The 11,044-nt window shown below is 43.4% G+C and overlaps 2 protein-coding genes across 3 annotated transcripts in view; both read left to right on the forward strand.

Annotated features, from left to right (window-relative positions):
* hivep1 (HIVEP zinc finger 1) overlaps positions 1–4,231 on the forward strand; it is a 40,387-nt gene extending 36,156 nt beyond the window's left edge. For both annotated transcript variants that reach the window (XM_076139231.1, XM_076139232.1), the window contains 5 exons: positions 15–145; positions 275–450; positions 951–1,052; positions 1,720–2,252; positions 2,544–4,231. In XM_076139231.1, the coding sequence (XP_075995346.1) occupies positions 15–145; positions 275–450; positions 951–1,052; positions 1,720–2,252; positions 2,544–3,659 (2,058 nt within the window). In that variant the 3' untranslated portion in view covers positions 3,660–4,231. The remainder of the gene's footprint in view (positions 1–14; positions 146–274; positions 451–950; positions 1,053–1,719; positions 2,253–2,543) is intronic.
* A 3,376-nt stretch (positions 4,232–7,607) lies between these two features.
* On the forward strand, positions 7,608–10,537 carry edn1 (endothelin 1). Its single transcript, XM_076139411.1, has 5 exons — positions 7,608–7,817; positions 8,034–8,184; positions 8,445–8,594; positions 8,831–8,935; positions 9,460–10,537. Exons 1-5 carry the CDS (start codon positions 7,682–7,684, stop codon positions 9,581–9,583), a joined length of 666 nt encoding a protein of 221 aa, XP_075995526.1. The 5' UTR covers positions 7,608–7,681; the 3' UTR covers positions 9,584–10,537.
* The last annotated feature ends 507 nt before the right edge of the window (positions 10,538–11,044 follow it).

Genomic DNA, 11,044 nt, shown 5'->3' on the forward strand with positions numbered 1-11,044 from the left:
TCGTCTCTCTGCAGGTGCCAAAAACTCAGAAGTCTACAACGGCTGAAAACAGAATCAAAGTGCAGCCAGAGACTCAACTTAGTAACGATTCAGAGAAGGACTCATCCAAAACAGAACCAAGACGGGTCAAAATATTTGATGGCGGGTACGAGCCTACACAACAAAGACATCTTGTATTAATGTGTAGATAAGTAAAAAACAATCAGGAACCTTATTTACATCCTGTGTCTCATCCACTCTTCTCACTTTAATGTTTTTATTGACACTCCCACAGGTATAAATCTAATGAAGAGTATGTGTACGTACGTGGCCGTGGGCGTGGTAAATACATCTGTGAGGAGTGTGGCATCCGCTGTAAGAAACCCAGCATGCTGCGCAAACACATCCGCACCCACTCCGATGTCCGGCCGTACCACTGCGTCCACTGCAACTTCTCCTTCAAGACCAAAGGTTAGAACTCAGAACAGAATGCTATTTGGTTGTTAATTAGTTTCATAGATGAACACATAAGTATAATGCTCTTAAAGGGCATGTGGCTCTCATTGAATGGACTCAGACATATGCAAATGCTAATCTGAGTGCTACAATATTTAGTAAACATTTATGTACATTTGCATACGCATGAACATACCTTTCATTTAAACCATCTTTAACAATGGAGGCCATATTCCCTTCATTTTCCGAGCTATAGAATTAAAGATGTTGTTCCACCATCTCTTAAACCAAGACAGTATGATTCACCATTCTTTATCGAACTTGCCTACCTACACAACGCTGCAGAACAGTACTTTGTGTCAGAGCAACCCACGTTCATTTAAAAATGTCTTTATCAGTTACTCACCCTTTACATACTGCCTGCCCAAAAGACAGCGTTCACTTACATAAACTCCTTCTGTACTATTGTTCAAACTCTGCCCACCTGTAAGACCTTTCTGCCTCTCTGTTTGCAGGAAATTTGACCAAGCACATGAAATCCAAGGCCCACAGTAAGAAATGCTTGGAGATGGGTGTCCCTGAGGGTCTGATTGAAGATCAGGATGCAGAGGACTCTGGTACAGTGCTTAACTTCTCAACATCAACTGAGATGGAAAGACAGAAGTCAGACTGTGTGGTCTGGAGCTAAAGCGTACTGGAGAACATTGCAGGAGAACATTGTTGGCTATTTCTTAGTAGATTAATACAGAAACTTCTTGTTTATCATGTTTCCTATGGATTCAAAACAATAGGATTGCCCTTCCTTAAATAGTTCTCCTGATAATGACAAGAGATTCCAAATGTGGATTGTTTCTGCTTTTGCTCTGGAGCTATGTCAATCAATAGCTTTGCCACGGTCTAATTAGAAATTCTAAATGCAGCTTCTTCTTCTGTTAACTCTGAGCGCATGTGGGCGGCATGCACAGCGTTTAGAAAGAGGAAATTGCTGCATCTAATTTTAGAAAAAATGAGAGAAGCTGCCTGAAAGCATTCTATGGTCCCAGTCTCTGAGAGCATGTTTGTTTTTCCTCCTCTGCTTGTGATGGAGCTCAAGGGTGTAGGGTGGTCTAGGGCAGGAAACACTACAACTACCATAGTACACAACTTCAATGAATCGTATTCAGTTGTAGATTTCCTCAATTTGTGAGAGTTATTCAAAATTATTAATGAATGAACTTGTTGTGAGAGTTTCCATAGATAATCTGATGACAATACTAAGGATCTTTTTTATTTTATCACCTGTAGGAGACCGCAGTCAGGTGAGCAGTGCTGACCGTCCGGATTCAGATGGGGATGAGTCTGACGGCCCCGATGATGAGGAGAATGACGACAACGAGGAGGAGGAAGAGGACAGCCAGGCAGAGTCCGGCCTTTCAACCAACCCCTCTGTCTCTGCCAGCCCCCAGCACATCTCATTCAGAGAGGCCGAGGTTCCTCCGAGTGCCCTCCTAGCACAGATGTCAATCAGCGCAGTTCCCTTCCCTCCACCCCTGCCTCCAGCTCCGGAATCCCAAACTTCCGACTACGAATCTGTTCCCATGATGAGCCCCGTGTCTCTTTGCAAGCAGATGTCCCTCTCCGCGCCCTTCACCATCCCCGTGCTGCTCCCTTGCTCCCCTCTGCCTGTTGCTCCCGCATTTGATTCCAACACCTCAGACACAGAGTCGGTGCACATGATGAGTCCAGTGTCACCATGCAGGCAGATGTCCATCGACTACCCTGACTTTGATGTGCCCCCTAGTCCCCCAGTGCCAGGCAAAGCTTCCAAGTTCAGCCAGGTGAGACCCACGTATACTCATTGTGCGTCTCATTGTGCGTCTCCCCATCCCTCCCTGTCTGCCTCCCTTGGCTTTCTTTCTTATCCGTACTCATACCTTGAACCCTGCATGCGAGGCACTTCCACAAAGCTCCAGTGAATGCCCTGGAAAGGTGATTTGTCTTGTTAATGTTGATTGTGCTTGGTGGATCAATTCTAAATCCATTGCATCTCTTCTTTCTTCTTCATAATTAAGTCTAGAAATGTGATTTGTGAAATTGAAATCCCTCTCTTTTTTTATCTATTTACACAGGATGCTTCTTCTCCTCTTACTGTGCCAACCAGTGAAACGGGCGTACCAGTGGACCGCAGCACTCAGACTTCATTCTATGCTTCCCATGGGCCCATGCACTTTCCTTTACAGGGTCTATCGCAAACACCAGGAACAGCGACACAAGCCCACCTGTTCAGTCACCTGCCACTGCACTCCCAGCAGCCTTCTCGCTCGGCTTACAGCATGGTCCCGGTGGGAGGGATCCAGCTGGTGCCTGCTGGCCTGGCAGCTTATTCTACCTTTGTACCAATCCAAGCCGGTCCCGTTCAGCTCACCATCCCAGCACTGAGCGTCATTCACAGAAACGCGAGCCATCTGCAGGCTCCTAACACTTCACCCCATCCACAGGGCTCACCAGCTCAGCCCCTAGTGGTCCAGGAACCAATCAGTAGTGTTGTACCCTGCTTTCCCCTTGGGCAGGTTACCGGCCTGCAGGCTCAGACATTACAGCCGTTAGGTCTGGAGACACTCATGGGACTGGCCAACACAGGCCTTGCATCCACCCAGCTGCTGAACCAGCAAGGGCTTGCCCTCAATGCCACGCTGGGCCTGCAGGTATTAGCTACCAACCCCACCTCAGTAAGCAGCACTGGCCCCCAGACACATGTCCCTGGCCTGCAGATAGTAAACATTGCCCTACCCGCCCTTATTCCTTCTCTAAGCCCTCTATCCACAATTAGTCCTCTCCCTGGGTCCTCTGAGAGGCAGGGTAGCCCAGATGCTTTTGGATCTCAGCCATCTCGACTTGAACATGGGATTGGCCCTTCAAGGAGCTGCATCTCTGTTTCACCACCCACCGCTTTGAAGATCAGAAGCCCTGAAGACCCAACTTTGGGCAGCATGCCCAGCCAGGGGTGTGGTAGCGGAGCAAAACTTGTACAGACTGAGGAGAAGAAAGAGAGGAATAACTCCCTACAGCGTCATCCATCACCAGCTCCCATGAGTCGAGTAGACAGTGCTAAAGAGTCGCCAGTCGAGGGAGCTAGTGATCCCGCACCGCCGAGACCACCGCCAGTGTCCTCCTGGCAGAAGGTAAATGATGATTATAATGAGGCATCAAGTGATGACGAAGACAGACTAGTCATTGCCACCTGAAACACCAAGCTCTTCTTTGTTCTCTTTTTGTAATGCTTGTCACTTTGTAAGACTGAAAACACTTCAGGGGTTTGTTTCTTTGCAAATCACCTCTCAAAGCACAGATACGGACATTCATATTGTATGTGCAATCATATGATAATTACGATTATAATGATGACCAATCATTTTATTTTTCACTGTTTGTCAGCTCCAGACTATTTCTTTTTGTACATGTTGTATAGACAATTGTGCCTTTATGGAGTTTGTTTAGGAACCTGTATATAATTTGTTTTGAATCCAGTAGTTGCTTGCGTTTATTTCAAATAGAAGTAGACAGAGATATAATGGAGGATATCAGTTTATTTTGGAGGATTTGTCATTCGTAAATTTATGAAAAAAATAAATGTTGTACTGGTATATGTACATTTCTATGGATTATGGGGCAATGTTTCTGTGTACAGATGTTGTGTTCAACTATTTATTAAATTCCATCTAGTGCCCATTATGATTCATAAGTCCATAGGTATGTGCATTATGGTAGCTTTACATTGTTGTATCAATATTATTAACTGTATCAGTAAAAAATTTGTTTACAAAGATTCACTGTTTAATGTATTTTATTTGTCAAATATCTGAATCATTATGTCATTGCCGTATACTTTTAAGTAGAATTTTGGCTTGGACACCAAATTAAGATAAGTATGTTCATTCACACTGTTTTAATTCTAGTTTTAGACGGCCAGAAATTAATTCTAACAGCAACATTCATTTGGCACTGTGGAGCAAAGATGGTCCTATTCATGCCAATCCTCAGGGGACATCCTCATTATCCTCTCACTATCACAGTGAAACACTTGCCCATCGTTTCAGTAGCAGCGCTTGATATTCGCATGCTCGTCATTTTACTTTACTCTTACTGTGAAAGACGAGGAAAAGAGTTCTCAGAGAAGCAGGACCAAACACTGCAATGTGGTCTCAATGAAGGAAACTTCAATCTGATCTCAAAAGGCTCACAGTGAAAACCTCCTCATTTCACCATTCAGAAGGTGAGTCATCCAGCTACAGTACAGCTCCCTCATCCCACCCCCTCTTACCCGAGGGGCTGAAAACTGTGGGGGAGGCTATGACGAGCTAACAGAGCCACCTAGAGGTCAACATCTGCCACTACTATGAAGTGAGGAACCCATTTCAACGAGCATGGTCTCAACAACACCAGATTTCTGTCTGAACAGTCCCTTTGTAGCTCACTTGTATGTTCAATGATCACTTTCACTTCATTCACTAATCGTTCATTAATTCAACACAGCAGACATGTCGACTAGCTACAAAAGCTTCATATTCTCTGAAAATTAGAGAGATTTGTTTTGGGTCAAATTCTCAAAAAACGTAAAGGGTTACACGTACCAACTTTGAAAAGGTTCAGATTCCTAGAAATGGGCTTAACTGTTTGACCAATACTGCAGTGTGTGTGTAGGTCCTACACACACACTGTAGTATTGGTGTAACTTTGGGTAAAATTAAGATGTTTTTGACTTATAGAATTTTTGGTCATATTCTCAAAAATGTCAGTGATGGATTGTTCATTTTTGTAAATGGCCCAATCTTGGTGAATTAAGGAGGTAGAGCACTAGAATTTCAAACACAGCATCTATTTGGCACTGGGATCCATTGGTGTAAGTTTGGAGCATTAAAATTTTTGGCCCAAATTCCCAAAATGACAGTGGAGCAAATCCCTATAAAGCCCATATAATTTATGAGCTACAGTTCATGGACCAAATCGTTCGGTGTCTTCAAAAGCCCATATCTCGGTCAATTTAAGAGCTAGAGCTCTAATTTTTCAAAGTTGGCATCTGCAGGACACTGGGATCATTTGCTGTGAGTTTGGGGCAAATTATTTTTTTGGTCCAATTTTCCCGAACGACAGTGTAACCATGGACCAAATCGTTCGGTGTCTTCGAAAGCCCATATCTCGGTCAATTTAAGAGCTAGAGCTCTAATTTTTTCAAAGTTGGCATCTGCAGGACACGGGGATCATTTGCTGTGAGTTTTTTTTGTCCGATTTTCTGGAACGACAGTGGACCAAATTGTTCATCCTTGAAAATAGCCCATATCTCTGTTAATTGAGGAGCTAGAGCGCTAGAATTTCAAACACAGCATCTGTATGGCATTGGGATGCATTGGTGTAAATTTGGAGCAAATTTAATTTTTTGTCCAATTTCCCAAAATGACAGTGTAACCACAAAATTGTTTATTTTTCTAAAAAGATAAGTCTGAACTTTGTTAATTTAAAGGGCCATTGTTGGAAATGTGTCCTTCGAGCCGAAGTTGAACAAGCGACCTAAGGATGACTGATTTATGCCACTACAGTCCTCCTTTCTACCAACTTAGCTATTGAAGGGGTATGTGTAGACCAACAGTAACAGTGTAACCATGGATCAAATTATTCATTTTTGTAAATTGCCCATATCATGGTCAAGGAAGGAGTTCAGACATTACATGGGCTTTTGTGTCCTTGCACCAGAAGTTCAGCTGACATTGTCAGTGGGGCTGTGGGGTTCAACAAGGTTGGCTATGAGAGCCTAAGGGTAGACTGTTGTGTGCTTAGGTATTGATGTATTGTCTGAGACGGGGAAGTCACTCAGGGCCGTACCACTCTGACTTACAGTCACACAGTTAAGGTCATTTCAGGGCATTGTAGACACTGTGGCTATCCTGCCCAGCAGCAAACAAACAGATCATCACAGTAACGCTCACACTGTTTGACTGTTCTCATCCATTCAATCTTTGATGACTCCTTTCCACTTAGTGAACTTACTTGCAGCTAAATTTGTATTATAAACATTTATTATTTGTGACTGGCACAAAATATGTTCCATAATATCTTGGACAAGTAATGAGCTAAAACTACAGTTTCAGACACAGCCTCCAGAGGGCGCTAGTATCCATTGGTATCCATCTGTGCAAAAAATTTGATGTACAGCCCGAGGTAACTGACACAATTGTACATACTCTATGTAAATATCTTTCAACATACATGTTTTAGTTGTTTAGTCAATTGAAATGTAACAATGGTGGTTTATCACCTTTTCCATCTCTAAATCCGTATGTTAACCACTTGTTGACGTGAATACCTGGTGTAGGATAATACTTTATCATTTTTATTTGTATGTATGGCGTCTATGTCCATATGAGTCTGTTTCTGACTTTGTACATACTCACATATCACAAATATGATTGATGTATTGTAGTTGCGTTCTTTCAGACTGTGTCAAGTATTGTTATGTGTGTCATAGTAAACATTTAGACATTTAGTGTGCGTGTGTGTGTGTGTGTGTAAGATGATTTGAAGTTCTGTTTACAATTACAAATAAAGCTTATGTTGACATTGTAAAGTAGTTTGATGCTGGACATTGTAAATTGACAATTGTACGCCACTGTAAAAAGTAGTCAAAACAAACAAAAACGTTTCCATTGTTGTTGCTGTAATGAAATGCTTAACCTTGCTGAATAACATCTGTACACACACTCAGTCCATCTATACCAGCTTCTCATTCAACTTCATATAAGATGCATGTATAAATATATCAAACCCTGTCACGGTTCCTGTGTGCAGTATACAGGGTCAGAGAATTAAGTGTCATTTGACTGCCACCTGCTGTCCGACCAGCGCAGCTACAGCTGCATAGAGTCCAATGGGAGTTTGCCGCAGGTTGCAGGTCTCCACCATCCCATAAATTGGAACGAAGGAATCTCAAAGTCCTTATCTCGGCGCGCACGGCTGCTTATCGGAGACCGAGTACTAACAAACAGCATTGTGTGTCTGTGGGTATAAGCCAAAAGGACAGAAGTGTACAGCACGGGACCGAGGAGGAGGAGGGAGAGGAGGAGGAGGAGGGAGGGAGGGGAGGTGGGGAAGCACTTGTATAAAGTCAAAGGGCTGCACACATGTGGAGCCACACTGTCACAGTGACTCGATCCGCACCGACTCTTCTGCGCTCCTGCATGGATCTCTGAGGAAGACATTGATTTATCCTCTCTGGATGATTAACTTGTTGTTTAACTTTGATTTTTCACTTCTCGAGGATTATACAGCTGCGTTAGAGAAGCCTTGGAAAATGGATTTACACATTTTGCTTTACGTGTTGTCAGTGATGTACTCTGGGATTTTGCACGCAGGTAAATACTGGCGAGGAATTCCAACAACCTAACGACTAATTTAAGTACTTACTTGAATAATTAACTGTAAATCTAGATACGTAATTTCAATTTAAATGATATTACTCGGCTTCAGAGACAAGACAAAACAATTACAATATAAATGACTGGTTGATACCTGTCTATTAGTAATGTTGTGAACTGTGTTTTGATGATTGCATTTTTATTTAATTGCAGCACTATCAGCGCCTGCCGGAGGTTCACCCACCGCCTCCGCCGTCACCCAGGGGCGCCACGCGAGGACCAAACGCTGCTCCTGCTCCACCTTCCTCGACAAGGAGTGCGTCTACTTCTGTCACCTGGACATCATCTGGGTCAACACGCCTGAGTAAGTACGCTTGGAATGTAGCATTCTAAACGCAAAGCACGATACGGGTGGATATAAAAGAGATGTATTTTTCAAAAGGGATTAATTTACCAGTTTAAATGTAAATAAAGTAACTTTGGCTTCCTCGCTCTAGCCCGGGTTTATCTTTATTTATTTCATTTTAATTTTGAGAAGAGAAACAAACAAATGTATCGCACTCGCCTCTGTAGCACACACACCTGGCCATGTTCTAATGGTTTGTTCTATTCTTTGATTTTTAGGCGCGTGGTCTCATATGGCCTGGGAAACGCACCGAGGGCGAAGCGCGCGCTCACAGACTCCATGGTAACCAGCAGCGGACCTCGCTGCAAGTGTCTCCGTGACGCCGACAGCGCGTGCTCAAACTTCTGCCAGCCGGGACACGCAATCAGGTAAGAATCAGGACATTCGATCGCAATGTCTCAGCGTGTAACACCCAAAGTAGCTGGTGTTCCATCTGCACAAACAGCCATAACACGAACACGAGCTAAGCAGCGAGACGAACATATCGCCTCAATCCATCGTTTTTTCACGTGTGGAAACAAGTTTGGTGGCATAAAGCCCTTAAACTGCAATTGCAATCTTATTCCGTTCTCATCGTGTCTTTTTCTGTACCCTTCGCTCACAGGTATGAAAAATCGGCAGACACAGTGATCCCTCCTGCCTACGGCGATGGTTGTGCCGAGACGCAGTGCAAACACAAGCTGGCAGTCGACACGGGCAGGATTAAGAGGTAAAACAACCCTGACAGTCGAAGGTCGCATGCCAACAGATCTCTGCTAAATACACAGGCTTGGAAATTACAACCTCACGCAATGTCGAGGTCTTTTGTGGGGCAAATTATCCGAGGGTGCATCATTTCTAAGAGATATAAAAAGCTTCAGATTCCAACCCCTGAAGGAGTAAATTCCCTACAAGCACCATGATGGATTCTATCAAATCTCCATGTAAAACTCGTAGGATTTTATGGAATTTACAAAAAGTCAACCACACCAATTTCCTCTGAGTGAAGTGTCAGAGTGATGTGGGTGATAGAGATCCTCGCTCATGATTCAAATTCAAACCCACAAATATTTGCGGCGCCTTGAGTCTGCACTTGTTTTATTAAATAGGAATATAAAACTGTTGAATGCCACTAAAAGTGCGTGTTCATAGTAGTTTGACTGTGAGTGACTGACACGGAGCTCACCCAGCTATAGGTCTACATTTGACATAACCTGAGAGGTCTAACGAGCATCCCTCTTTCTTTGTCTACAGAATGAAGGACGGCAACAAGAAACTGGAGTTGCCCCAAGCACTCAGGGCTGTGCTCCGAACCCGTCTGCTGCTGGAGAAATGGAGGGCAAAGACAGCGCCACAGGGCAAGAGAATGGGAGGGTGAGAGCCCAGCCTCCTAAAGACGACAGATAACCTCTGCACCTTGTCAGACAGAGGGAGGAAAAGGGTTTCACAACCACAGGCCCTTCTCTAAAAAGCCGTCTGCCCCATCAAGGAGCTCCTTCGCCGAACCCGAAGCGCCGGGGATCCAGAAAGACGTATTCTGTGTGGGCCTGGTCGGCTGTGTTGTCGTGAAGCGTCTACAAGAGCGTGGAACGCATTCGACACTCGACTCGATTGCACTTCAGGGGGAAAGATGAACAAGTTCAGCGACATTGCAAAAGAGTTCAGTTGAGGAGAGATAAGCTGAAGCGAGGACTCTAGAGAATCAAGGACACTGGGTGATCAGGTGTCACGGTCACACCAGAGGCTCTCTGCTCTGTCACCGTACAGTCAGTGGGTCACGCCTTTGAACTCTAAATAGCATTTCACAGACTTGTTTACTGGGAGGATTGAATGTGTAAATTCCTCCGTTAAAAAGAAAATGAATCACTGCTGTGTATCCCTGAGGCAGTTCTACTCATTATATTTTTTCAAAAGGTCACACACACAGTTTCATTTACAGACACAGCAGAAGAAGAAGAAAAAGAAGAAGAAGAAGAAGGGCGTCCTGTGTCAATGATGCACATAAGACATGTTGTCTTTGACTGAAACTGATTTACATAACAGATCCTCTCCTGTATGTGAGGTCACAGGTCATTGTAACTATGCAACAGTTCCTGGGAGATTTTCTTGCTTATCACAGATTTTTCTACATCTATTGTAATTTAATTTTCATGAAATACATGTAGCTACAATGTTCTTTGTTTTATTTATTCATCTTACATTGTAATTTGATGGCCATATCGGTGCATCGCTTCATTTTACCTGTCATGTACTGTACATGTACTTCTGTCATTTCTATGAAATGTTTTGTCTTTAAAATGCCAATTTCTGGCTAAACTTGGATAAAAACAAATTCTACACACTTATTTTTACCTACCTGGTCAACTCACACACATGCTCTGCAATATAGTAATATTTAATTGATCATTGAATAGAAGAAAAAGGCCATAAGAGCTCAATTGTCAACATAAAGAATGAAAAATGAGTTTCTATAAAGGTCTGAAGTTAAAACAGACAAAGCAAAAAAGTAAGAATGGGGTGAAGTGTGAAAGAGGGATAAAGGGAGAGACAGATGAAGTAAGTAGACAGTGGTGATGTAGAAGATGAGGCAAAGTGCAATAAACCCTCACTAACGCCGGCCTTTCATCTCTCTGCCAGTGGCTTCTACAGTGCTGCTGAAAATGGATTTAACATTTCTTTCATATGAGGCAGTTTGGATTTCAAAGGAACATCCTGCACTGTTTATTTTCAGCGCTGATCCTTTTTTTAAATACTTTTCAACAATGTACCCCAGCTCCAGTGACTCAGCAGAAGTCAAAGTGTGACTCACTGTTAGGTTCCTCTGCTCGCTACCTGCTGA

Source organism: Genypterus blacodes, unplaced genomic scaffold (genome assembly GCF_046128005.1).
Source record: "Genypterus blacodes isolate CSIRO-AG114 ecotype Tasmania unplaced genomic scaffold, CSIRO-AGI_Gbla_v1 ptg000438l_1, whole genome shotgun sequence".
Lineage (NCBI taxonomy): Eukaryota > Metazoa > Chordata > Actinopteri > Ophidiiformes > Ophidiidae > Genypterus > Genypterus blacodes.